Raw genomic sequence first — 23,295 nt, 5'->3', positions numbered from 1 at the left:
CTTATAACATTGCTATTTCAGATCCAGAATCATAGAAATATATGTGCTCAACCCACTACAGTGTGAAATCATTCCGTTATAACTTTCCCCAGTTCGCCTAATGTGTGCGTGAGTTTCTCCCCCTCGTGACAGCGCGATACAGCCCAGCCTCAGTGGATTGGGAGCTATGTGCTTGTCAATCTCAAAATGCAAGACGATTATTGGACAAATACTGCGAAAATGCCCGCCCACGGAGTCCCACGGACTCCCAGCCTCAGTGGACTTCAATGGCATTTGGGAGCGATGCGCTTTTCAGTCTCAAAATGCAAGATGGTTATTGGACAAATACTGTGAAAATGCCCGCCCACCGACTCCGAGCCTCACATGAGAGGGACATGGCAGTTTCCGCGAGGAGACTGGTGATTGGTGAAAGCGGCCGGATATTTTCTTTGATTGACAGCTCGTTTCAACTATAGACAGGCAGCGGACAGTGTTGCCAGATTGGGCGATTTCCCGCCCAAATGGGCGGTTTTAAGTGCATTTTGGCGGGTTTTGAACATATTTTGGGCTGGATAACGTCAGCAGTATCTGGCAACATCAGTGCAGTCCCATGCCGATTCGCAAGTGCTGTGGTGTATTGTAAGAGATCGGCTTACATTTCGATTTCATTCATTACATACGGTTTCTACCAGCTTTTTTAGTTTGTATATATTTTCATTGTAAATATAGTGTTGTCAAGTTTGCTATCTTAGTTCCAGAAATGTCGTTTATTTGAGTGACTGAACTTGAACTTGAGGAGGCTAGTCAGCTAGCAAGAAAGCTGTGCACGGATGCCAAGCATTGCTGATTTAATTTTGGCGAAGCCATTTGCCAGTCTTCCTTTCGAGGAAAAAATTCAAATTAAAGAGCAGGGTAGACCAACGCCTCAAATTGACTTGGTGAAAAAGGTAGGGAATAATACTCGTTCCTTTCAGCTCTCCTGGTACGAGAAAGTGAATTGGCTAACAGCAAGTGACCCACATCAACAACAGTAAATAGGCTACTTTAGTAATACGTCATGGATGGACCAAAAATATAGAATCTATTTAAAATGTTTATGCTGAGTATATTATATTGGAATATAGATTTTTCTGGATATGAATTAAACACCGCTACAATTTGGAAAACATTTTTAAACAAAAACACAGCCGAGGTCAATTTTTAAACAACATGCCACAATTTTAAAATATAAAAATGTTAAAACATTCCTCCCCCCCAAACACCACCATCATGTATATTGGACAGTAGGCTAATGGGCCAAAAGAACCTGTTATTTCACAGTTTGTGACGCTGCCAACAATCAGCCAGATCAGAGGCAAGAGTATGGGCAAAATTGATGTGTTTTTTCTTTTAGAATCTGGAAATATCATAACCGACCAGCCTCCCCTGTCTGAAAGACTACCAGCCGCCACTGCTGTGGTTGTCATAAAAATAAATGGCCGTGAATCGCGCATGGATTGAAAAAGTCGCTTGGACATTTAAAAACAACTCACTGGAATTTTTTAAGACTTTATAATAATTCCGTACAGAATAACACTGTTTGCCGTAACATCGTATTTACGTAACTTTTCCGTACAAAATACGGCCAATCCGTACTAGTAGGCATCTCTGTAATTGTTTGTCACTGTTGTATAAGAGGAATAAAAATATCTTTGGGATATGCTGTTTCAAAAAAAAAATAGCAAACTTCATGATTCATTGTAAAGTTGTTGATTATTTTCCTATAGCGGCATGCCCAGACCCTGGTTTTATTCCTTACTTATGAAACTTATGAGATTATACAATAGTAAAATGACCTGTTCTAAAGGATAAGGCTGTGATTGGACCCCAGTCCTGCTGAAACTTCATCAGGGTTTCGTTAAATTTGATGTTGTGGATGACGATCTGTCCTGAAGCCAAGCCCACACCAACCACATCCACTGCTGGAGTCTGGTAATAAAACCATCAGTAAAACTGGATTAAACAATAAAAATCAACAAAAAGGTCAAAATGAAGACATTTTAATTTAGAGAAACAAACACCGACCTGCTGAAGAACGGTCACTGCCGATCCCCAACCAGGAAACATGAACAACAGTTTGCTGAGGGAAAACATGCTGTTGTGTTAAACTTACACATGCAATGTCTGTATAAAATAATCTTACACTCTTAATACGATCAACTATCATCATCTGCATCGTTTCTTTTAACCCCTTAAACACCTAGAACCTGCGGTTACTGAATAATTTATATTATATTATCTTACACACAGGACACTTTTTCGATGGAATAAAAATATGTGTTCTATTCCCTTCTAGCGGGTTTCATTCATTTGGTTTGATAGCATGTAATATTGTTAGCATATCGCTTATCCTACGTGTATTACATCACTCTACCCAGTGGAGAATGAGCGTTGAATATGGTTTATGATATTGCATGGTTGTCAAGACCACATGACGTCACACGTCGGAGATATAAAACTCCCGCGCTAGCGAGGAACTGTGACAATTTGTAAACAAACATGACCGCCAGGTTTGCTTTGTTAAATACGGAAGATTTTGAGAAAATTTTGAAAAAGACGTGTTGAACACCCGAAAGGCTTTTTTCGTGGTATAATCAGATATATTCCATTCAGCTATAACTGGTCTTCGACTTGCTCAATATCATGCTAGTTGAATGGAATATATCGGATATACAATGAAAAAAAAAGCCGGCCAATATTTAAACATGCCACAGCTCGATACCAATTCTCAAACTGATTGGTTAGATTGTTGATTTATTTTCTATAAGAGCAGCTCTGATGACAGTTTACCTCCACAAGGTTTGCAGGGGTGATAGCGTTCCGGCGCCGCGCCGGATTTCCGGCATACCGTGGCTGGGGAAAAAAAAAAAAAAAAAAAAAATCTAGTTCGCCCATTGTCCTGTGTCATTCTGAGATGCGCAGATAGACAGTAAAGGGAATTCGGAATTCCCTTTACTGTCTATCTGCGCATCTCAGAATGACACAGGACAATGGGCGAACTAGATTTTTTTTTTCCCCAGCCACGGTACGCCGGAAATCCGGCGCGGCGCCGGAACGCTATCACCCCTGGGTTTGTATTAATGGCAATCTCGAAGTTCTTCCTAGCTGTAATAACACTGTTTAGGCAGCAGAGGACACAATAATGTACAATCACAGGAATGCACACCCTATGGCTTCACCCTAGATGGAAGTAACACAGCTCAAATGGGGGGAAAAAAAAAATAAAACAAAAAACCCACAGATCTAAAATGGGACAGTTGTTGTATGACTGATGGTAAATGTGTTTGTATAAAGAAATCAGAGTGCTCTTTTTATAGACTGCTGAAAGCTAAAGAACTGAGAAGCAAATGCAGGTAGAACAAACGTCCATAAACATTTATTAAGAAAAGGCCTATTTGTTATTAACGTTTTTCATTTTTAATTAAAAAAGTCTCCAATGCCTGTGCTTTGAACGTCGGTATGTTTTCCACCACAGTAAAGTCTTTACGACAGAAGACGTTTTATGCTTCAAAAGAGAGACAAATAGAGGTTGATGACCGAACGACTCTTTATAGCTGCTTAATACAAGTAATGACGATATAAACAGAATGAGCAATGTAAACGGGAACAGCAGTCTGACATTATAGTAATTATCAGTATAAATCAATGTTGTTTCGCAAAGTGTGGTCCGCGGACCACTGGTGGTCCGCGAGAGACCTCAAGTGGTCCGCGAGGTGATCTACAAATGTAGTCAGCGTTTTCAAGATAAGCTAGCGTATGCTTTGTAACATTATTAGAAAGTTAAATTTATCCAATCTTGTTTTTAACGGCAATCAAACGGGCCTGTAATTTCTTCATTATTATTATTTAAAAAGCGTTCTGCATCTGAAGTTGCACCACATAAAACTTGTAGTGTGCACGTGCTCTTATTCCGCCTCTCGTCTCTAGGCAACAGTCACCTCACAAATCTCTGCCTCACAGGCAAACAGACCTGAAAACAAGCAAACGAAAATTCTGAACATATAATAGGCTAATCCTAACTAGCTCGTGTTCGTGGCGATTTTTTAATTTACTGAAAGTGAAACAACAAGGATGGAGAAGTGGCTGACAGGTTCAGTTCAGAGGAAAAAACCCGACACTACTTTTGACACTTTTGTCTTTAAAAACCACGGAGGATATGGAATGGATAGGCCTTTAAAGGAACAGTCCACCGTACTTCCATAATGAAATATGCTCTTATCTGAATTGAGATGAGCTGCTCCGTACCTATCCGAGCTTTGTGCGACGTCCCAGTCAGTCAGACGCGCTGTCACTCCTGTTAGCAATGTAGCTAGGCTCAGCATGGCCAATGGTATTTTTTGGGGCTGTAGTTAGATGCGACCAAACTCTTCCGCGTTTTTCCTGTTTACATAGGTTTATATGACCAGTGATATGAAACAAGTTCAGTTACACAAATTGAAACGTGACAATTTTCTATGCTATGGAAAGTCCGCGCTATAATGACAGGCGTACTAACACCTTCTGCGCGCTTCGACAGCGCATTGATATCTGAGCTCCGTATCAATGCGCTGCCGAAGCGCGCAGAAGGTGTTAGTACGCCTGTCATTATAGTGCGGACTTTCCATAGCATAGAAAATCGCCACGTTTTGGGGGCGTCGTGGCTCAGGTGACTAAGGCGCCATACCATAAATCCGGGGACCCGGGTTCGATTCCGACCCGAGGTCATTTCCCGATCCCTCCCCGTCTCTCTCTCCCACTCATTTCCTGTCCTGTCTCTACACTGTCCTATCCAATAAAGGTGAAAAAAAGCCCAAAAAATATCTTTAAAAAAAAAAAAAAATCGCCACGTTTCAATTTGTGTAACTGAACTTGTTTCACATCACTGGTCATATAAACCTATGTAAACAGGAAAAACGCGGAAGAGTTTGGTCGCATCTAACTACAGCCCCAAAAAATACCACTGGCCATACTGAGCCTAGCTACATTGCTAACAGGACTGACAGCGCGTCTGACTGACTGGGAGGTCGCGCAAAGCTCGGAGAGGTACGGAGCAGCTCGTCTCAATTCAGATAAGAACATATTTCATTATGGAAGTACGGTGGACTGTTCCTTTAATGTATTTAGTTAACCATAATTTTTTCAATTAAAAACACCTAATAGTACACATCTCTGTATGGTCTGTGTGTGTGTGTGTGTGTGTGTGTGTGTGTGTGTGTGTGTGTGTTGTGTGGGGCGGGGGGTGTTGACAGGTGGTCCCTGAAATTTTTTCTTGGGACAAAGTGGTCCTTGGCCTGAAAAAGTTTGAGAAATACTGGTATAAATATAAAAACAAATAAATAAATGGCAGTATGAGCAGAATTTTCAGTGCAAGTATAAATATGGCAGATGAGACAGTATAAACAGTGTAGCTGTTTATACTGTTATATGACTGTTATATATACTGTTTATATGACAGTATAAACATTTGGTTTGTGTATTAAGGGAAAGGGGTACTGGCCTGAGATGCTGAACTCCCTCCCAGGCCAGTACCCCCTTCCCTTAATACACAAACCAAATGTCACCAGCCACTTCAACGAACTGCAACGGAATTCAATTGCACCATGTTAAAACTGTTTACAATACTGTCTACACGGGGTTTTTTTTTTTGTTAATTGCACTATATACAAACTGTTTACACTTTATACATCTTTAATAGACTTCACTGCTACACTGTTTATACCGTCATATCTGCCATATTTATACTTGCACTGAAAATTCTGCTCATACTGCCATTTATTTATCTCATCTCATCATCTATAGCCGCTTTATCCTGTTCTACAGGGTCGCAGGCAAGCTGGAGCCTATCCCAGCTGACTACGGGCGAAAGGTGGGGTACACCCTGGACAAGTCGCCAGGTCATCACAGGGCTGACACATAGACACAGACGACCATTCACGCTCACATTCACACCTACGCTCAATTTAGAGTCACCAGTTAACCTAACCTGCATGTCTTTGGACTGTGGGGGAAACCGGAGCACCCGGAGGAAACCCACGCGGACACGGAGAGAACATGCAAACTCCGCACAGAAAGGCCCTCGTCGGCCACGGGGCTCGAACCCGGACCTTCTTGCTGTTTCCCATTTACATTCTGTTTATATTGTCATTCGTCACATTTAAATTTATACCATTCATTCTGTTCACACTGCCACATTTATACTTTCTGGATTGCCACTGTCTTGTCTTTTCTTAGATAGCTTTAGCTTGTGTGTGTAGCTTGTGGGTTTTTTCCCCCTCCCCCCTTTTTTCTTTTTTCCTTTTTATAGTTTATACCTTGTACCTATATTTTATATTTCATGTTTATTACTGTTTGCACTGCGGATAAGAGGGAAACGCAATTTCAATTCTCTGTATGTCCTGCACATATGGCATTACTGACAATAAAGTTGACTTGAACTTGAACTAATAACAGGAACTTGTTTCAGGGACAATCCTCAACATCAAATATAGCTAAAAATGGATGAAAAAAATACAACTTTTGTCCTCTATTAAATAAAGAAGTGAAATCATTGGCAAACTTCTGTAGTACAAGAAACATAAAACACTTTGGGATGTGCAATTATTGGAGGTGGGGGTGGGGGGGTGGGTGTCGTCACCTTTGAGGTGTTGAAAGCAATTCAGCTTTACGTCTTGCCAATGATTATTTTCCTACAACAGCACACCCCATTGTGTTTAATTCCTTACGTAGCGACTTCAGACGGAAAATGCTTCAAGATGAATACAGTGAAAGTTTAAGGGGTTAAATGAGGTATTTGCTATTTTATATATTATAAATAAATTCTTTTTTAAAAACCTTCATACTTTGATTTGACATTCCATAACTGAAGACTCCCCTGACTGCTTCCAAGCAGGATTTTATTCAAGTAGGTGCTCGGGTGCATAACGGCCCGAACTTCAAAAGTGGATTTGTCAAATGAAATCTGCAAGTATACATCTGAAAAAGAAAAACACCATAGTCGAAGGTTTATAATTAAAAAAAAAAGAAGTGACATTAGTGGCTCAGTGGAATTACTGCAAATTTTAAATTTCCCGAAAGTGATATAATCAAGAAATAATCCATAAAGACCTTCTGATTCTACATCCCAGATAATGACGGCATTTTCCTTGTCCACGGAGATCAAGTGGTCTCCAAATGGAAGCAGCAGATGGACATCGGCTTGATGGCCTTCGTAAGTGTGAACAATCTGAAACGCAGGTAAGTATAGACTGGTACTGGGGTTGTGAAGAGCAGAATAAATGAGATGATGAGGGAGAAAAAAAAACAAAACAAAAGTTATGATACATTAATGCATGTGTATGCATACAGAAGAATCCATTATTATTATTATAAGTTTTATTTCTTACTTAGAGCATTAAAACTAAATATAATGACATGATCTGGAAAAGAATGACAGAAAAGCATCTAAACACTATCTGAAAATAAAAAGAAAAAAAAAATGGTACGATATCTTCAACTCCTAATTACAGCGCAATATACATTTCAATTTTTGTTACACTGCAATATATTTATACATCCTGTATATTGTATATTCTACAGCAGGGGTGGGCAAACTTTTTGGCTCAGGGGCCACATTGACTTTTGAAATTTGCCAGGCGGGCCGGGCCGGGCCAACACCAAATTCATACATATCGAACATAAACCGGAAAAGCTTTAGTGTTATTGTAAGGCCTTCACTGACAGAGACCCAAATGCAGATCAGATTGACATTTATTTTAGTTCTCAGTCAACAAAGGCAGAGCAGAAAAATGCTTGCAGTTCAATAGATTGGCACTGGATCCATCCAGAAAAGTAATACACACACACACACACACACACACACGTGACAGTAAGAAAAGTAGCACACTTAATTCTTAAATTACATCTTTGAGCTTCCAGGATGAGTAGGATGCCAGTGTATTTGTATCATTTTATACATACAACTAAATTACATATCATTAAATTGAACTAAATTACATATCAGTACATATCATTTTTGTACATTTCACTGAACTCGTAGATTTACACCCGAGTGTTTTTTTTTTTTAACCATCCACTTCCAGCCTGCCAGTACAACCAACCACCATTAGTAGGAGAGGTACCACATCATTCCAAAATGTTTGCAGTTCAACAGTTTGGGTACCACATCATTCCAAAATGTTTGCAGTTCAACAGTTTGGGTACCACCCCATGCCAACATGTTTGCAGTTCAACAGTTTGGGTACCACCCCATGCCAACATGTTTGCAGTTCAACAGTTTGGGTACCACACCATGCCAACATGTTTGCAGTTCAACAGTTTGGGTACCACACCATGCCAACATGTTTGCAGTTCAACAGTTTGGGTACCACACCATGCCAACATGTTTGCAGTTCAGTGGTTTGGCACTGGATCCATCCAGCCCACAAAATCAAACAAAACAGCTCAAGAAAGCAAAAAAACTCCAAACTGGTTTTCAGGTTCAAAGTCACTCACTGAAATATTTCCAGTCCTCAAAAAATCAAAACACAGGTTCCAAACAGGTTTTCATATTCCAAAAGGCCACTCATAGATCAGAATAACCTCCACAGGCAAAAGTCCAGGAACAGATATAAGCAGAAGCAAGGTCAGCTGCTCATAATACATCTATAATAGCAGCGTAGGTCACGTTAACCGACAATTGTCCGTCATTGACGGATTTTTTTTAGCTATGATGGAAAAACCTGAAGGCCGTCGGTCATTTTGACGGATGTTTACCGTTACCATTACCAATAACAATAATAGCCTAATAATAACAATAATAAAACATAATGAAACACACAATTGAAATGATTGGCAAGTTGTGGCAGAGTTTTCTTACATACAGTATACATAGTCTTCACTGCCGTCACTTTCAATCTGAGCCGACGTTGCGGCGAGTCTTGATGTTCAGTGCATAGACTACTCATGTATACACTGTAGCCACTGCGCAAGGCTGTTCCCCCCCCATCGCGCTCCTCACCGCGCTCTCACTTTTCTAACCACTAGCACAGTGAGATGGATTAATGTTTCCCTTCTCTGCAGAAGACACGTCATTTTTGCTATTAAAAAAAAGAGATGCATTGGGTTGTTTGTGTCGTTTCCCTGCCTGTACGTCTTAATGCAATAGCGCTCATTTAGGCTAGCTGTTTTCTTGTTTTTAAAATGAAACAAATGTCGATTTATTGTATTCTTCCCCAGCAAGCTTAGGAACATCACTGCTCGAATATCTGCTAAACTATCATTTTAATGAGCGCACGGGTAGACAAACTAACATTTAAACATAACTTCGTTTTATTTAAGACCTTCCGTGTCAGGTTCCAGGCTCCGCGGGGTGCAGAAAGACCGCATGCTGCAGGATTTCCTCCCTATGAAGAGAGTACTAGCAGGGTCGGGAAATCCAACTTTCAGAGGCTCTTGCTGGCTTCTGATCACTTCCCTGGGAGAAATGTTTCCCGACTTCAGAACTTTGGCTGAAGTAGCGCTGGTTATTCCAGCCTCCAGTGTCGCAGCAGAGCGCGGGTTCAGCCTTCAGAATAAAATTAAAACGTCAATGAGAAGTCGTCTGTCCGAGGCAAAGACGCAAAATTTAATGACAATTGCCTCGGCAGCAGTCTCCATTGACGACTTTGATTACGCACAAGCGAGCTCCCAATTTAAACCCATGCGGGCCAGAAGGAAGGTTTGAGCTCACGCAAACAGGTCAAATTAGATTGTCACTTAAATCATTGTAGTGGACTGTTCATATTTTAACTGCAATTGTCGTTACGTTGTAAAATAACATTGTTCATATGCCCGTTAAGGCACAACAGCCGCGATGTTTTTAGCGGAGGGAAAATGGGTTCACAAGTGACCGAACGTCAGAATCTCTGTTCATCTTTTTGCATCATAAATACATAAATAAATGATTAAATAATACAAGCTTGTTCTGTGAATTAATTTTTAAATGAAAATGAGTCCATGAAAACACAAGTTATTAAATATATAGCATTTATAGCCTATATACATTGTCATTTAAAAGTTAAAATAAAATGACAGATCATAATGGACAATGACGGGATTTTTACGACCCTGTCCGTCAAAATGACGGACAATGAAAAAGTCTAACGCAACCACTGCATCTCGCATACATTTACAGCCCAGAAACGTGCAAACAAATGTTCCTTAAAAGTATCGTGGATTTTGGGGCAACATAAACACATTGGAGTGTGTTCCCTGGTCTAATCAAAGTAGCACTGCACACCTTGACTATGTTTGGATCGACTTACAGCTGTGAGCCAGCTTTTTCCACTATGAACAATGACTACGTTTACATGCACATCCAAATCGAGCTGCTGTCGGTAATCGAGCTGAAGGTCCCAGCAGGGTGCCAGAGAAATCCAATCCTACATGCACACAATGAAATCGGGCTATTGTGTGAGGTGCACTGTGCACCCGAGCCACAGGTGGCGCAACACGCCCCATCGTGTTGGTACACTTCCGGTTGTCGTCATGAAGAAGAGCTATTCAAGAGTGTAAACAAAGTTATCAGTTCCGTGTTCTCCATTGCGCGTTTTTCTCCCGTCCATGAATTTTAATATATTCAACTCCTTAAGCTGAATGAGCATGAACTCTGTCTCCTCATTGCTCCATAAGTGCACGTTTCTGCTTGCCTGTGGCAGTGGGGGCGTGGTCAAGCCCCGGTCTGTGACAGGAGGGCGGAGCCAGGGAAGGTGAGTGGCAGAATCACTACACCTGACGGTAATTAACCTGTGTTTGTGTGTCTTCCCAGTAACCGCGCCCTATTTAAGGAGGCAGAGGGAGAGCAGAGGGGGAGAGCTCATCCCGGGACTAGAACACAGCGCGCGCGTGTGTTTTTTTCTCTCAAGAATAAAAGTAGGCTGTTAAACTGAAAAGTCTGACAATAAAAAGCCTATTAGTACCAGAAGCTTTGTCCTGCCGTCCTCTGTGCTCCACCCACACTTCAGAGAGCTCTACATCGCCATTTTCTCTTCTTCGTTTGTTCCTCCTGACCTCTTCTGCTGCTCGCTACTACTGTTGTCATGCCGACCGAGGCTGTTGTGTTTCCCGCTTGTGGTCTCGTAGCTCGACAACTAGCTCGATAGGGTATACATGCACAAAGTAGCTCGGCAGAAATCGCATAAACTAGGTCGTGTAGCTCGATTCCGAGTTCGGTTCAATTTCGGTTCAAGTTCAGCCGAATTAAGGTGTATACATGGCATTTTGAACTTCGATTTCAGTCGAGCAACGGCAGAAATTCGATTCTCTCTATGTGCATGTAAACGTAGTGATTGTCAAAACCAAGTACCATTCTAGGCTCAACAATGAACACCTACATATCTGCATGAGAATGGCACTAACTCCATTCCAACCAAGATTTAAATTACTGGCAGGTCAGCCACATGCCCATTTTTCTCATTAAGAAGAGTAAAAGAAGAATTAAAAGAGAAAAGTTCAAAGAAAAATGTTTTGTTTGCATTTCCCCCCCTAAAAAGCCACTTGTTTTCTGAAGATGTGGACTTTTTTTTCTTGAAAAGTAGGCCCTCATTTTTTTAGGCTGGGACCTCCTTATTTTTAAGAACAAAGAAGAGAAAATGTGAAGTCAATGCTCTGTTTGCACTTTTTAGTTAATGCTTTCTGAGTTGACTTTTTTTTTACTTGAACCGTAGGCCTTCAATTCTTCAGGTTGGGACCGCTTTAATTTAAGAGAAAAAGGAGTTATTCCACTCTGTTTGCACTTTTTTATTTATTTTATTCTGAGGTTTCTGTTTTCTTTAATCTGAAATAAAGGCCTTGAATTTATTTTCCTGGGACTACTTTTATTTATGGTAAAAGAGATAGGTGGCGTTTACATTAGACCGTATCAGCGGATCATCAGATTAACGTTTTTAAAACGATTCGCGTGCACACAGCAACGCCAATACACGGATACGCTCGGCTCCACAGGCATCCTGCGCTCCAAATCACTCCGCCCTGAACAGCGAGTGCCCTCTGGAGGGTGTGCACTCCGGCCCTGCGCGGCTCACAGAGCGCGCGAGCAGTGATTCGGGCCAAATAGCAGGAAGTGAAGTTCGCGCCGTTTTTCAGCAGTCGCGTCACATGACCAACGTGGCATGACCAACGTCAGCGAATCAGGAAGGTGGATGTCACAGTGACGTTGTCCAATGACGTCAGCTAGAGCTCAGCACAGCGTATCCTCGTTCCTCAATGTTTACACAGCACTGGATCAGATACGTATTGGGTTGAATACGTGGGCCCTGGCGGATTCAAACTGTTCCGCCTGTGGAGTCGTTTCCCGGCGTTTTAATGTGCACAGACAGTGCATCCGCGACGAAAACGATACGGATACGGTCTAATGTAAACACCACCATAGTTGTGCACTCAGTTCATTTCCTGCATTGGAAATTAACAATAAATATTGTTGAAACCATATGAAAATGTGACCTGGCGACTTGTCCAGGGTGTACCCCGCCTTTCGCCCGTAGTCAGCTGGGATAGGCTCCAGCTTGCCTGCGACCCTGTAGAACAGGATAAAGCAGCTAGAGATAATGAGATGAGATATGAAAATGTGGACATAGTGGAAGGCTATAAGACACAAGCTGGACTTCGGTTCGGACCTTCTACTTGGACAAAATTTAATAACTGGACCTCAGTGACTTTTAATTGAAGACCCCTGCTCTAGAGACTGTTCGAATGTGAAACTCCCAATGTTCACTGAGATCATTTTTCCCCTCATTCTGATGTGAACATTAATTGAAGTGCTTGTCCTGCCATGGTGTCTGCATTGCATTACTGATACAGGATTGGTTGATTGGATAATTGCAGATGAACGTGTGTTCTTATTAAAGTGGCTGCTGAGTGAGTGAGTGAGTGGTCTCTGTGCAGTATGACTCTTACCTCAGTGTTCTTTGCAAAAGCTGAAATGACTCTGCCATGTGCAGCGTAGACGAGCAGACGGTCAGCAGCCAGATAGGCGATGTCTTCAGGAAGGGCATTACCTGGACAAAACAAAAAGATGTTCTTGTTTAAATACAGACTCGACAGAACTACTTCATGTAATACTGGTACTAAAATATTTCTGCATTACTTACTGACAGCGACAATCCCCAGTTTCTTTACCTGCAGAAAAGTGTTAAGAACAGCATGAGATTTGGTCTAATGCAGAACTCGGATTCCAAACATAACCAGGTGCACGTAAAAAAAACAAACTTGATAGATTTAACTTTTGCATTCTAAGGAGTTTACTTGGGAAACAATGCAAGAAATCTGAACGTTAAGAACATTCCCGAAGCATAATTTGCAACATTTTCATCTCATTTAGACCCTTGTGTCTTCATATGCGTATCAATATCATGCCTTGCAAAAGTATTCACACCCTTGAATTTGTCCTCATTTGGTCATTCTTTGACTTGGAACTGAAAAGGAAAATCATTGAAAATTTATGCATCATCACGAGACACAAAGTAACCCATAGTGTAGAAGTGTAGCCTGGCAAGCCAGACTAAATGTGAATATTTAGTCTGGCCTCGATCCGTAGACATTTCTGACGGGGGTGGGTAGGGACAACCCGCTGTCTTTCAAACTGTCTCTGTGTGTATGGAGCACTTGCATGTGACGTCACAGCCGATCCAGATTGTGACAGACGCCATCTTGTCGGTCAAACGCCATATTTCCGCCTTCTACTTCTGGTTTTACTTCTACCTTTTCTTCTGGAAAACCCTACTATATACAATTCTACTACAATGGCTGCGGCTACAAGCTCTCCCTACCTGTGCACGTTTTTTGTGTGTATTTTTGCGTGTTGTTCGTCTGTATCGGACTTCAATATCCACTACAACTGTATGGACTTACTGGATATGGGTTTCCAGCAGAAAATGACGGTTTGTAGCGATTTCCATCGCATGCACAACATTCCGGACGAGATAGCGAGACCAGCGGGGTCTCCGTGGATTGTTATCGGAAGCAAAGCGAAGGAGGCGGCGCCGGGAGCGGAAGCAAAAGCGAGGCTGCAGAGCCGGCCTGTTGACTAAGCTCAGAAAACAGCCACTCAAATCTCCACTGCCAAGCCTCTACCTCTCCAACGCCAGATCCATAGTAAACAACACGGACGATTTGGAATTACAGCTGGAATTACCTTATTCTATTCTATTATCGGGTGGTCAGTGCTATACTAGATACTTAAGTGACTTACCCGTCCAATGAGGATTCTTGTTTACAAGATGCCACATCTGAGTCACTGACAAATCCTGAATTTCTGTAAAGATAACTGTCCAGAGATTTATAAGCACGCAGTGCTTCACCACTGAACAGCGAGGGAAAGTTAATGAGGTAATTATACACGTCTGGGTATTCCGCTGGCAGTTCAAAATCCGGTCGTGAAAACTCCGTCCGGTAAGCCATAAGGGTCACTAATCTGTAGATCGTTTATTTTAGACATATATCTAGTTATCTGTTCATTAGAAAAATGAGCCGTGTAGTCCGTCGGTTGAAACTGATCCATTCTGTACATGAGTGCAGCAGTATTCAGTGGTGTTTTTTACCGACAAGATGGCGGCTGTGTACTTTCCGGTCACGTGACTGCAAGATCTCTATAGGCCAACGCTCTGACCAATCAGCGCAACGGTGACTGTGACGTAGTCAGAGCGACAGAAAGCAGTGGGGGAGACCTTGAAATAAATAATTTTTCAAAATGCGTATTAATTAATAAACAGGTTCTAGATATTAAGAAGTTCGGAGATAATGACCACAAGTTTGGAGTCTGTACCACATACATAACATACACTCATTTTTTTCAAGTGTTTTTCAAGGGTTTGCTTAAACTGTTTTTGAGAGTTTTTATTTAGTGGTGTTTGGTGAAATAATTTCCCTTAAATTTAAAATAACGGGAAAATAAGAAACAATCAAAAAGTAATGTTTCAAAGCTGTTTATTAATTCTTCGTACTGCACAAACTAGCCCCATCCTTTTGGCTACGAGCGGAGCCAGCTGGTAGATCAGACTTTTGCCATAGCCGGTTGGCAAAACAGCGAAAACGTCCTTCTTGAAAAGGAATGAGCGGAGAGCCTCTTCCTGCTCATGTTTCAACGAAAACTCCAAGTCTAATTCTTCTAAAACTGATTCCAAAGCGGAGTCAAACGCGCGCTGTTCACTAGCCGTAGCCATCTTTCCTGTTGTGCTTTCTCCAGCGTCGCGCAGCTTTGTCGTCACTCCTGCAAAAGTCCGCCCAAAGAATCCAAACAAAAACCTTGCGTTGTGATTGGAGGGCACGATTTGATGCCCGGGGTGTTTTTGTTGATATGGTGCGAGGCTAGACCCACTCGCTAGGCAAAAATATTTTTGGCCGCTAGGCGGGTGGGTCTAGTTTACTAGGCTAATAGAAGTGTGGAAAACTGTCAAATCTATTTACAAATAAAAATCATAAAATGTATTTTTCCCCCCTTTTTACCCGATCACTTTGGTGGATGACCTCCAGTAGGCAGTTGAATTAAACCGGCTAATAACAATAAGAACTTAGTAAGATGTAATAACTTTGATAACAGTGAGTTGTGAGTTCCACCGCTAAAAAGTCCTGGACCCTGGGGCTACGCTTAATGGACCCCTGGGAATCCTGAGACACCAGTTTGAGAACCACTGAGCTGGTTTAAAAAAATAAATAAAAATGACAAATCTGGTGACTCGGTAACCTAGGACCACTGTACAAAAGTCTCAGCCCCTCTGCATGTTCTTGCGACAAGGCTTTCGCAGATAGCTTTTCGCAGACAGTTGTAATTTATCGTTGAGCGGGGAGTAATAGGCGTGCGCGATGTTATTCACCGCCACAACGCAAGGGGGCGTGAAGTCGCAAAATCGCTAGGAGTAGTTGGTGGGTGTGGTTAGTGGAGTGTTTATCCTCCAGTTACTTATAATGACTAGAACTGGAGTCGTATAGATGTCCGTACTTCCTCACTTCCTCGATCAACCGCTCTTCGTGCTGCGCCATCTTCGCTCGTGTTTTTAAAAATGGCGGTCGTGAAAACAAAAGAAACCGGGAAAGTAGGGAAGCGGAAGTGCGTGTACAGCGGATGTAGAGTGGACCAATCAGAGCCCTCTTGTCTGCGACGCTGTGTGCGTTGGTCACAATTTTTGGGAGGTGCGCGCAGAGCGTCTGCAAGGGGGGGGGGCTTCGCAGACGCCATCTGCGACACCATCTGCAAGGACTGGGTTGTCAGCATAAATTGGCCTTCAGGCACCTTGTTTTTTTTCTCCCAAACAAACTTTGTTATACATTTCTATTTTATGACTTCTACATTATCAAGTCAGTATAAAAACATCTTAGAGTTCCAAACGTTCGTTTTCCAGCACAAAATTAAGTGTTACAGGAAAAAAAAAAGTTTGCATCTGAGCAGCATATTACATAAGAGAGCACTTTTCAGATTAAAAAAGAAAACATAATGAAGGCTACTGGGTTTTAGTGCAAAATTAACAAGTGAGTATGACTGTCAAAGAGTCCAAAAGAACTGGGGCTGGTTCTATAAGATGCTCCATAAAACCTACAGCTTATTTCCTTATAAAACTGCACTCACTGTACCTGAGACGACTTTTTTTTTTTATAGCAACGGGTCGTCTCACACCAAACACTGACTTTGTTATATTGATTTATTATGGCTTACTGCTGTTTACAGTATTTTTTTTTTTAAAACGTTGAAACATTTCATTTAATTATTTTTAAGCCATTTTTGGTCTACAGCATTTCTTCACATGTACCCAAGACTTTTGCACATACGGAATGTTGAACGCATGAAAATTTTGTCCTGTGGAAAAAGGGCTACTAATGATGTCTAAGGTAAGGACAAAAACAGGAAGAAGCTTCACTTTTAAAGCTATCACTGGAATCCTCCATCCCAGACTATTTTTTTTTTATTAGCTAAGGTTAAGGGCCTCTGCATGCTCTTGCGACAAGGCTTTCGCAGATAGCTTTTCGCAGACAGTTGTAATTTATCGTTGAGCGGGGAGTAATAGGCGTGCGCGATGTTATTCACCGGCACAACGCAAGGGGGCGCGAAGTCGCTAGGAGTAGTTGGTGGGTGTGGTTAGTGGAGTGTTTATCCTCCGGTTACTTATAATGACTAGAACTGGAGTCGTATAGATGTACGTACTTCCTCGATCAACCGCTCTTCGTGCTGCTCCATCTTCGCTCGTGTTTTTAAAAATGCCGGTCGTGAAAACAAAACAAACCGGGAAAGTAGGGAAGCGGAAGTGCGTGTACAGCGGATGTAGAGTGGACCAATCAGAGCCCTCTTGTCTGCGAGGCTTCTGCGGTGGTCACAATTTTTGGGAGGTGCGCGCAGAGCGTCTGCGAAGGTGGGGGGGCTACGCAGACGCCATCTGCAAGGACTGGGTTGTCAGCATAAATTGGCCTCAAGTCAAGACTAAAATCCTTTCTGTTCTCTTGTGTCTTTGAATAAGCACTCTTGGTTAGCAGTGTGCTAGGTTGTATTTCGTTGCTGATACTTTTAGTATCTTATGATTTAGATCTAGTTTACTTGATTATTCTTATTACATTTTACTTTTGTTTGAGTCTATTATATCTTCTCTTATCGCTTTGTCAACACGAAGCACTTTGAGTTGCCTCAGTGTACGAATTGTGCTACAAAATCAATTTGCCTTGTCTTGGTTGGAACACAGGGCGGCACGGTGGTGTAGTGGTTAGCGCTGTCGCCTCACAGCAAGAAGGTCCGGGTTCGAGCCCCGTGGCCGGCAAGGGACTTTCTCTGCAGAGTTTGCATGTTGTCCGCGTGGGTTTCCTCCGGGTGCTCCGGTTTCCCCCACAGTCCAAAGACATGCAGGTTAGGTTAACTGGTGACTCTAATGCCGCTTTTCCACTACAAACGCGGCTGAGTTGGGCTGAGCCGTGCCGTGCTGAGTTGGGCTGAGTCGAGCTGAGCGGGGCTATTGAAGTTGCATTTCGACTACAACCGCGCTGAACCGTGCTGGCTGGAAGTGGGTGGACACATTGGGTGGAGTTAGCGAAAGTGGGTGGACGTCACGTGATGTCGTTAAGCAGCGCAAACAGTGACATCAGTGAGCTTTTAAGCGGTAGTCTCACGACCCGGATAGTAAACAATAAACATGGAGTCGTTAGTGTTGCTGGTCTTGGTGCTGTGGCTTGTTGTCACCGACAACGCCAACAGATACTGGCAAGAGCGTATAGATGAGGCGAGACGCATAAGGCTTCAGAAATTCTCGTAATTCGTAATTCTCCTTCTTCCGGGTTTACGGTGTTTACAGATCCCAGCGTGCTCGCGGGGCGTGTGTGGGCGTGTGAGGACACTCCTCCTCACCAATCAGTGCACAGGGGAGTGTCTGCTCACGCCCCCAGCCTCACTCAGCTCGGTTTGGCTCGCTTCAGCCCCACTCCAAAACCGTGCGAGTTTTAGGGGCTAAGCAGGGCTGAAGCGAGTCGAGTCGTGCTGTTCTTTGGTAGTCGAAACGCGAGCCGTGTCGGGCTGAAGTGAGCTGAAGCGAGCTGAAAAAGGGTAGTGGAAAAGGGCCATAAATTGACCGTAGGTGTGAATGTGAGTGTGAATGGTTGTCTGTGTCTATGTGTCAGCCCTGTGATGACCTGGCGACTTGTCCAGGGTGTACCCCGCCTTTCGCCCGTAGTCAGCTGGGATAGGCTCCAGCTTGCCTGCGACCCTGTAGAAGGATAAAGCGGCTAGAGATGATGAGATGAGATGGTTGGAACACAGACATCGTGTAATGTCTTTCCAACTCCTTATACATCACTTCACGGCTCAAAACAGCACCTTCGCTCATGTTTAAGCTTAATCTTTGATATATTGTGTGAAAAAGGATGTTTAATAGCTGGGATGTTATCTAACTAGTGCGACAATTCTGAGACGAATCAGCATCTAATCTCCCAGTCTGTCTACTTCACACATTCTATTTCATTTCCCAATATAATCTTGGTAAAACATGAGCGTAGTATTGGAGGTATAATGAACATCTTCCATTAAAAAAAAAAAGAGACAACAACAAAAAGACATATTGCTGATCTTTACTGGAGAGTTCTTGAGAAATCTCCACAGTGAGGGGAAAAAAAAAATCTGCAAGCTAACACCATCATGTGGAGAAGATGCTGACCATATCCCATCTCATCCTATCCAAATTTTATTTAAAGATACACTACCGTTCAAAAGTTTGGGGTCACTTTGAAATGTCCTTATTTTTGAAAGAAAAGCACTGTTCTTTTCAATGAAGATCACTTTAAACTAATCAGAAATGCACTCTATACATTGCTAATGTGGTAAATGACTATTCTAGCTGCAAATGTCTGGTTTTTGGTGCAATATCTCCATAGGTGTATAGAGGCCCATTTCCAGCAACTCTCACTCCAGTGTTCTAATGGTACAATGTGTTTGCTCATTGCCTCAGAAGGCTAATGGATGATTAGAAAACCCTTGTACAATCATGTTAGCACAGCTGAAAACAGTTTAGCTCTTTAGAGAAGCTATAAAACTGACCTTCCTTTGAGCAGATTGAGTTTCTGGAGCATCACATTTGTGGGGTCGATTAAATGCTCAAACACTACGTTCACACTGCAAGGCTTAATGCTCAATTTCGATTTTTTGTGAATCCGATTTTTTTGTGAGGTCGTTCACATTAACAAATATATGCGACTTGTATGTGATCCTCAGTATGAACGAAAAGCGACCTAAAAGTGTTCCGCATGCACATTGCAGGATACGACGACGTCACACGCAGTGAGCATGGCCAGTGTTTACGGAAGTAACCTAAAGTTTCCTGTGTATGACAGTAGCCAGCGTGGAGTACCTGGCGATGATGCAGTTGTTGTTGCGACGGAGCCAGAACATACACAATAGCCTGATGTTAAGGAGGAGGTTGAGAAGGAAGAGGGCAAGGGTTTTGGCTCAGGCGTTCTGCGGGGTAGTGACTGCAACCTCCGTTCAAAGGAACGTGTCATGCGCCATGTTTTTGTAACTTTTTTTGAGAGACCCGCCGCCTACTTCAGCGCAGAATAGTGACGTTTGTGGCTTGTTGATGACGTGTAAGTCGGATGAATGCGACCTGGCGGTTCAGACTGAAGTCACATATGAAAAGATCGGATAGGAATCGGAATTAGGACCACATATCCAAACGGCCTGGGTCGGATTTGAAAAAATCGGATCTGTCTCGTTCATATTGTCAATAAAAGATCGGATACAGGTCACATATGGGCGAAAAAATCGGATTTGAGTCACTTCAGCCTGCAGTGTGAACGTAGTGAAAATGGCCAGAAAAATGTCTTGACTATATTTTCTATTCATTTTACAACTTATGGTGGGAAATAAAAGTGTGACTTTTCATGGAAAACACAAAACTGTTGCAAATGGGACCCTAAGGGTCCCATCTGCATCTCATCATTGCTGAGGAGTGTGCTCCCATCACCCAATCAAGCATCCAGCCAGAGCAGGTCATGATATATTTTACCATATTAACATGCCATTGTTGGCGGCACGGTGGTGTAGTGGTTAGCGCTGTCGCCTCACAGCAAGAAGGTCCTGGGTTCGAGCCCCGGGGCCAGCGAGGGCCTTTCTGTGTGGAGTTTGCATGTTCTCCCCGTGTCCGCGTGGGTTTCCTCCGGGTGCTCCGGTTTCCCCCACAGTCCAAAGACATGCAGGTTAGGTTAACTGGCGACTCTAAATTGACCGTAGGTGTGAACGTGAGTGTGAATGGTTGTCTGTGTCTATGTGTCAGCCCTGTGATGACCCGGCGACTTGTCCAGGGTGTACCCCGCCTTTCGCCCGTAGTCAGCTGGGATAGGCTCCAGCTTGCCTGTGACCCTGTAGAACAGGATAAAGCGGCTAGAGATAATGAGATGAGATGAGAACATGCCATTGTTGTGTGTTATGCCTGATGTAAAGACTCTCGTCTCTGCGAGCCTACCACACAGATTTAATACTTGTCATTTTTAGGCCATACCAAACAACCTGTGTTTTCTTTCTCTCCCCCCCCCCAATCTGTCCCTCTGAGTTACATGTTGATCCTGGGATTGAGATGCTGGCCTTTTCTGCCCCTCAGACCTGCTTGATCCATCCTGGTGCCCTGTGTCTGGTCGGAGTTTTATCGCACCGCTCCTGTGAAGGACGGCCCCATGAGGACAGTTGAGGGTTATACCTGTTAAAACTGTTAATATTATAGTCAGGCTGTCTGTTGTTGCCCAAATGAGGATGGGTTCCCTTTTGAGTCTGGTTCCTCTCGAGGTTTCTTCCTCATGTCGTCTGAGGGAGTTTTTCCTCGCCACCGTCGCCACAGGCTTGCTCATCGGGGATAGATTAGGGATAAAATCAGCTCATGTTTTAAGTCGTTCGAATTCTGTAAAGCTGCTTTGCGACAATGTTTATTGTTAAAAGCGCGATACAAATAAACTTGATTTGATTTGATTTGAAAATTGTCTGGGTGACCGCAAAACTTTTGAACGGTAGTGTACATCCTGTACAAGGTACACCCAATCTTATCTGAGGTTTATTGTGGTTCCACATTGAAATATTTGGCAGTTCCTTTCAGTATTTGAGTCTCCTTCATGTTTCAGGATTTTCATACTTTTTTTTTTTTAAATACACCATTTTATCTGAAGGACTGACTAGTTCAGGATGAGTTCCTACATGACCAGGATACACGATTCAAATATATGATTTATTACCAAATAAGCTTATTAGCAAAAAGAAAGCTAGCAGCTAGTTCTATTCAGTGTGTGCTGTTTGGACAGAGTGATGCGCGGGCACGCGCACCGGTGCGCACTGCTTAAACATTCCGTGTGCAACACGTCACGTGAACAAAACAGAAACGATAGTGTTTGCAAAACAAAAGGCAATCAAATGCACAGGCCTAGATGTTATATGTTAAGATATTTCTGAATATAATTCAAAGCTTCGTGTTGAAATTAACGGATAAAGCCTGTCAGGAGTCCACTGCAACGTTAAATAGAGTTTAGATATTTAGAATATAAGCAATATTTCAGTACTAATGGTTTAATTTTTTTGTTGTTGTTATTATTATTATTGTTGTTTCGTTGACTTACATTATAAGTGTGGAAACACTGGCCAACAGCTGTCACCACATAAAACTCCCGGTGTTTCTTGTGGAAACGGACCACGTGCGGAAGATGGCTGGAGTAAAGCCCAAGTGCTCTAAATCCAGAGAATATCCCGCTTCCCTTTTTCCCTACCACGGACATTCTGTATATCTACCTCTAACCCTCGCTTTCACTTCAGTACCTCCAACGCATTTAGTTAAAACATATTTTTAAAACATCACACAGCTCCTCTAACGCTCTCACTACCTTAACGAACGGTATTGATACGGAGAGTTACACTAAAAAAGGTCCGGGTTGCGCTTCAGTTCCACAAAGTCAGTTCCTACTGACTAGCATCAGTGGCATATTTCGTAAAGATACTTGCTAAAAATGTGTTTTAAGTTGTATTATTATTATTATTATTATTAAAGTATTTTATGTGGGGAGAAGTGCTGGGAATAACTGTGTACACATTTTTATTAAAATGTAAGTTTATTTCTTAAAAATAAAATAACAAAATCAACACAGTCTCTCAAATAAAATAAAATAAAAATACAATAAAATAAACAATGAAAGGAATGTGTAAAACAAAACAAGGGAAGTTTTACAGATATTAGTCAAAAGAAGCCAATAGGCCTGTGTGTGTGTGTGTGTGTGTGTGTGTGTGTGTGTGTGTGTGTGTGTTAAAATTCATGTTTATATCACAAAGTATAAAATAAGGAATAAATAAAAGCTTTAATTAAAAGTCCCTAATCTACAGTAGCCTCCAGTCCTACACAGTTTAGTGTTTTCACTGCATTAACACGCGACAACTCAACCAACAACTAATGACCCTTTATGAGCTGAATCAGGTTTTAAAGAGCAGGGTGAGTAGAACATCAGTCCAAATAATTTGCAGTAAAAACCAGGCATATCATATATATCATAAGTTACTTCGGTGAGGATTCTATAAATACACACCAACATTTCAGGAACTCGACCACACAGTTTCCTGCTGGGCAGAGAGAGCTTGCTGCAGGTAGCGTGGTCATGTTTTGACATTCGGTCCCAAGCTGCAATGAAAACTAGTTTAGTGTTTGTCATTAAACCACCAACTCTATTAAATCACAAAATAATGAATTGATATAAATTGATATAGCCTTACTATACTGTTCTTTAGGTAGGTTAATATCTTTTTTAGTTGTGTTACGTCACCAGATTTCTTTTTCGCCCAGTCGAAAATGCATGTAGGGT

General features: G+C 42.3%; 1 protein-coding gene across 1 annotated transcript in view; it reads right to left on the bottom strand.

Moving 5' to 3' along the window:
- The window catches only part of wdr36 (WD repeat domain 36), a 68,506-nt gene extending 46,151 nt beyond the window's left edge, over window positions 1-22,355 (bottom strand). The window contains exons 1-7 of the mRNA XM_060912110.1: window positions 22,069-22,355; window positions 13,101-13,128; window positions 12,907-13,007; window positions 7,102-7,219; window positions 6,837-6,969; window positions 2,044-2,098; window positions 1,815-1,947 (exon numbers count right to left, since the gene is read on the bottom strand). Coding sequence (XP_060768093.1) covers window positions 1,815-1,947; window positions 2,044-2,098; window positions 6,837-6,969; window positions 7,102-7,219; window positions 12,907-13,007; window positions 13,101-13,128; window positions 22,069-22,224 — 724 coding nt within the window. The 5' untranslated portion in view covers window positions 22,225-22,355. The remainder of the gene's footprint in view (window positions 1-1,814; window positions 1,948-2,043; window positions 2,099-6,836; window positions 6,970-7,101; window positions 7,220-12,906; window positions 13,008-13,100; window positions 13,129-22,068) is intronic.
- Between the last annotated feature and the right edge of the window lie 940 nt (window positions 22,356-23,295).

Source organism: Neoarius graeffei, chromosome 28 (genome assembly GCF_027579695.1).
Source record: "Neoarius graeffei isolate fNeoGra1 chromosome 28, fNeoGra1.pri, whole genome shotgun sequence".
Classification (NCBI taxonomy): Eukaryota; Metazoa; Chordata; class Actinopteri; order Siluriformes; family Ariidae; genus Neoarius; species Neoarius graeffei.
Note: the sequence above shows the minus strand (reverse complement) of the source record. Positions and strands in the feature narration are given on the sequence as shown.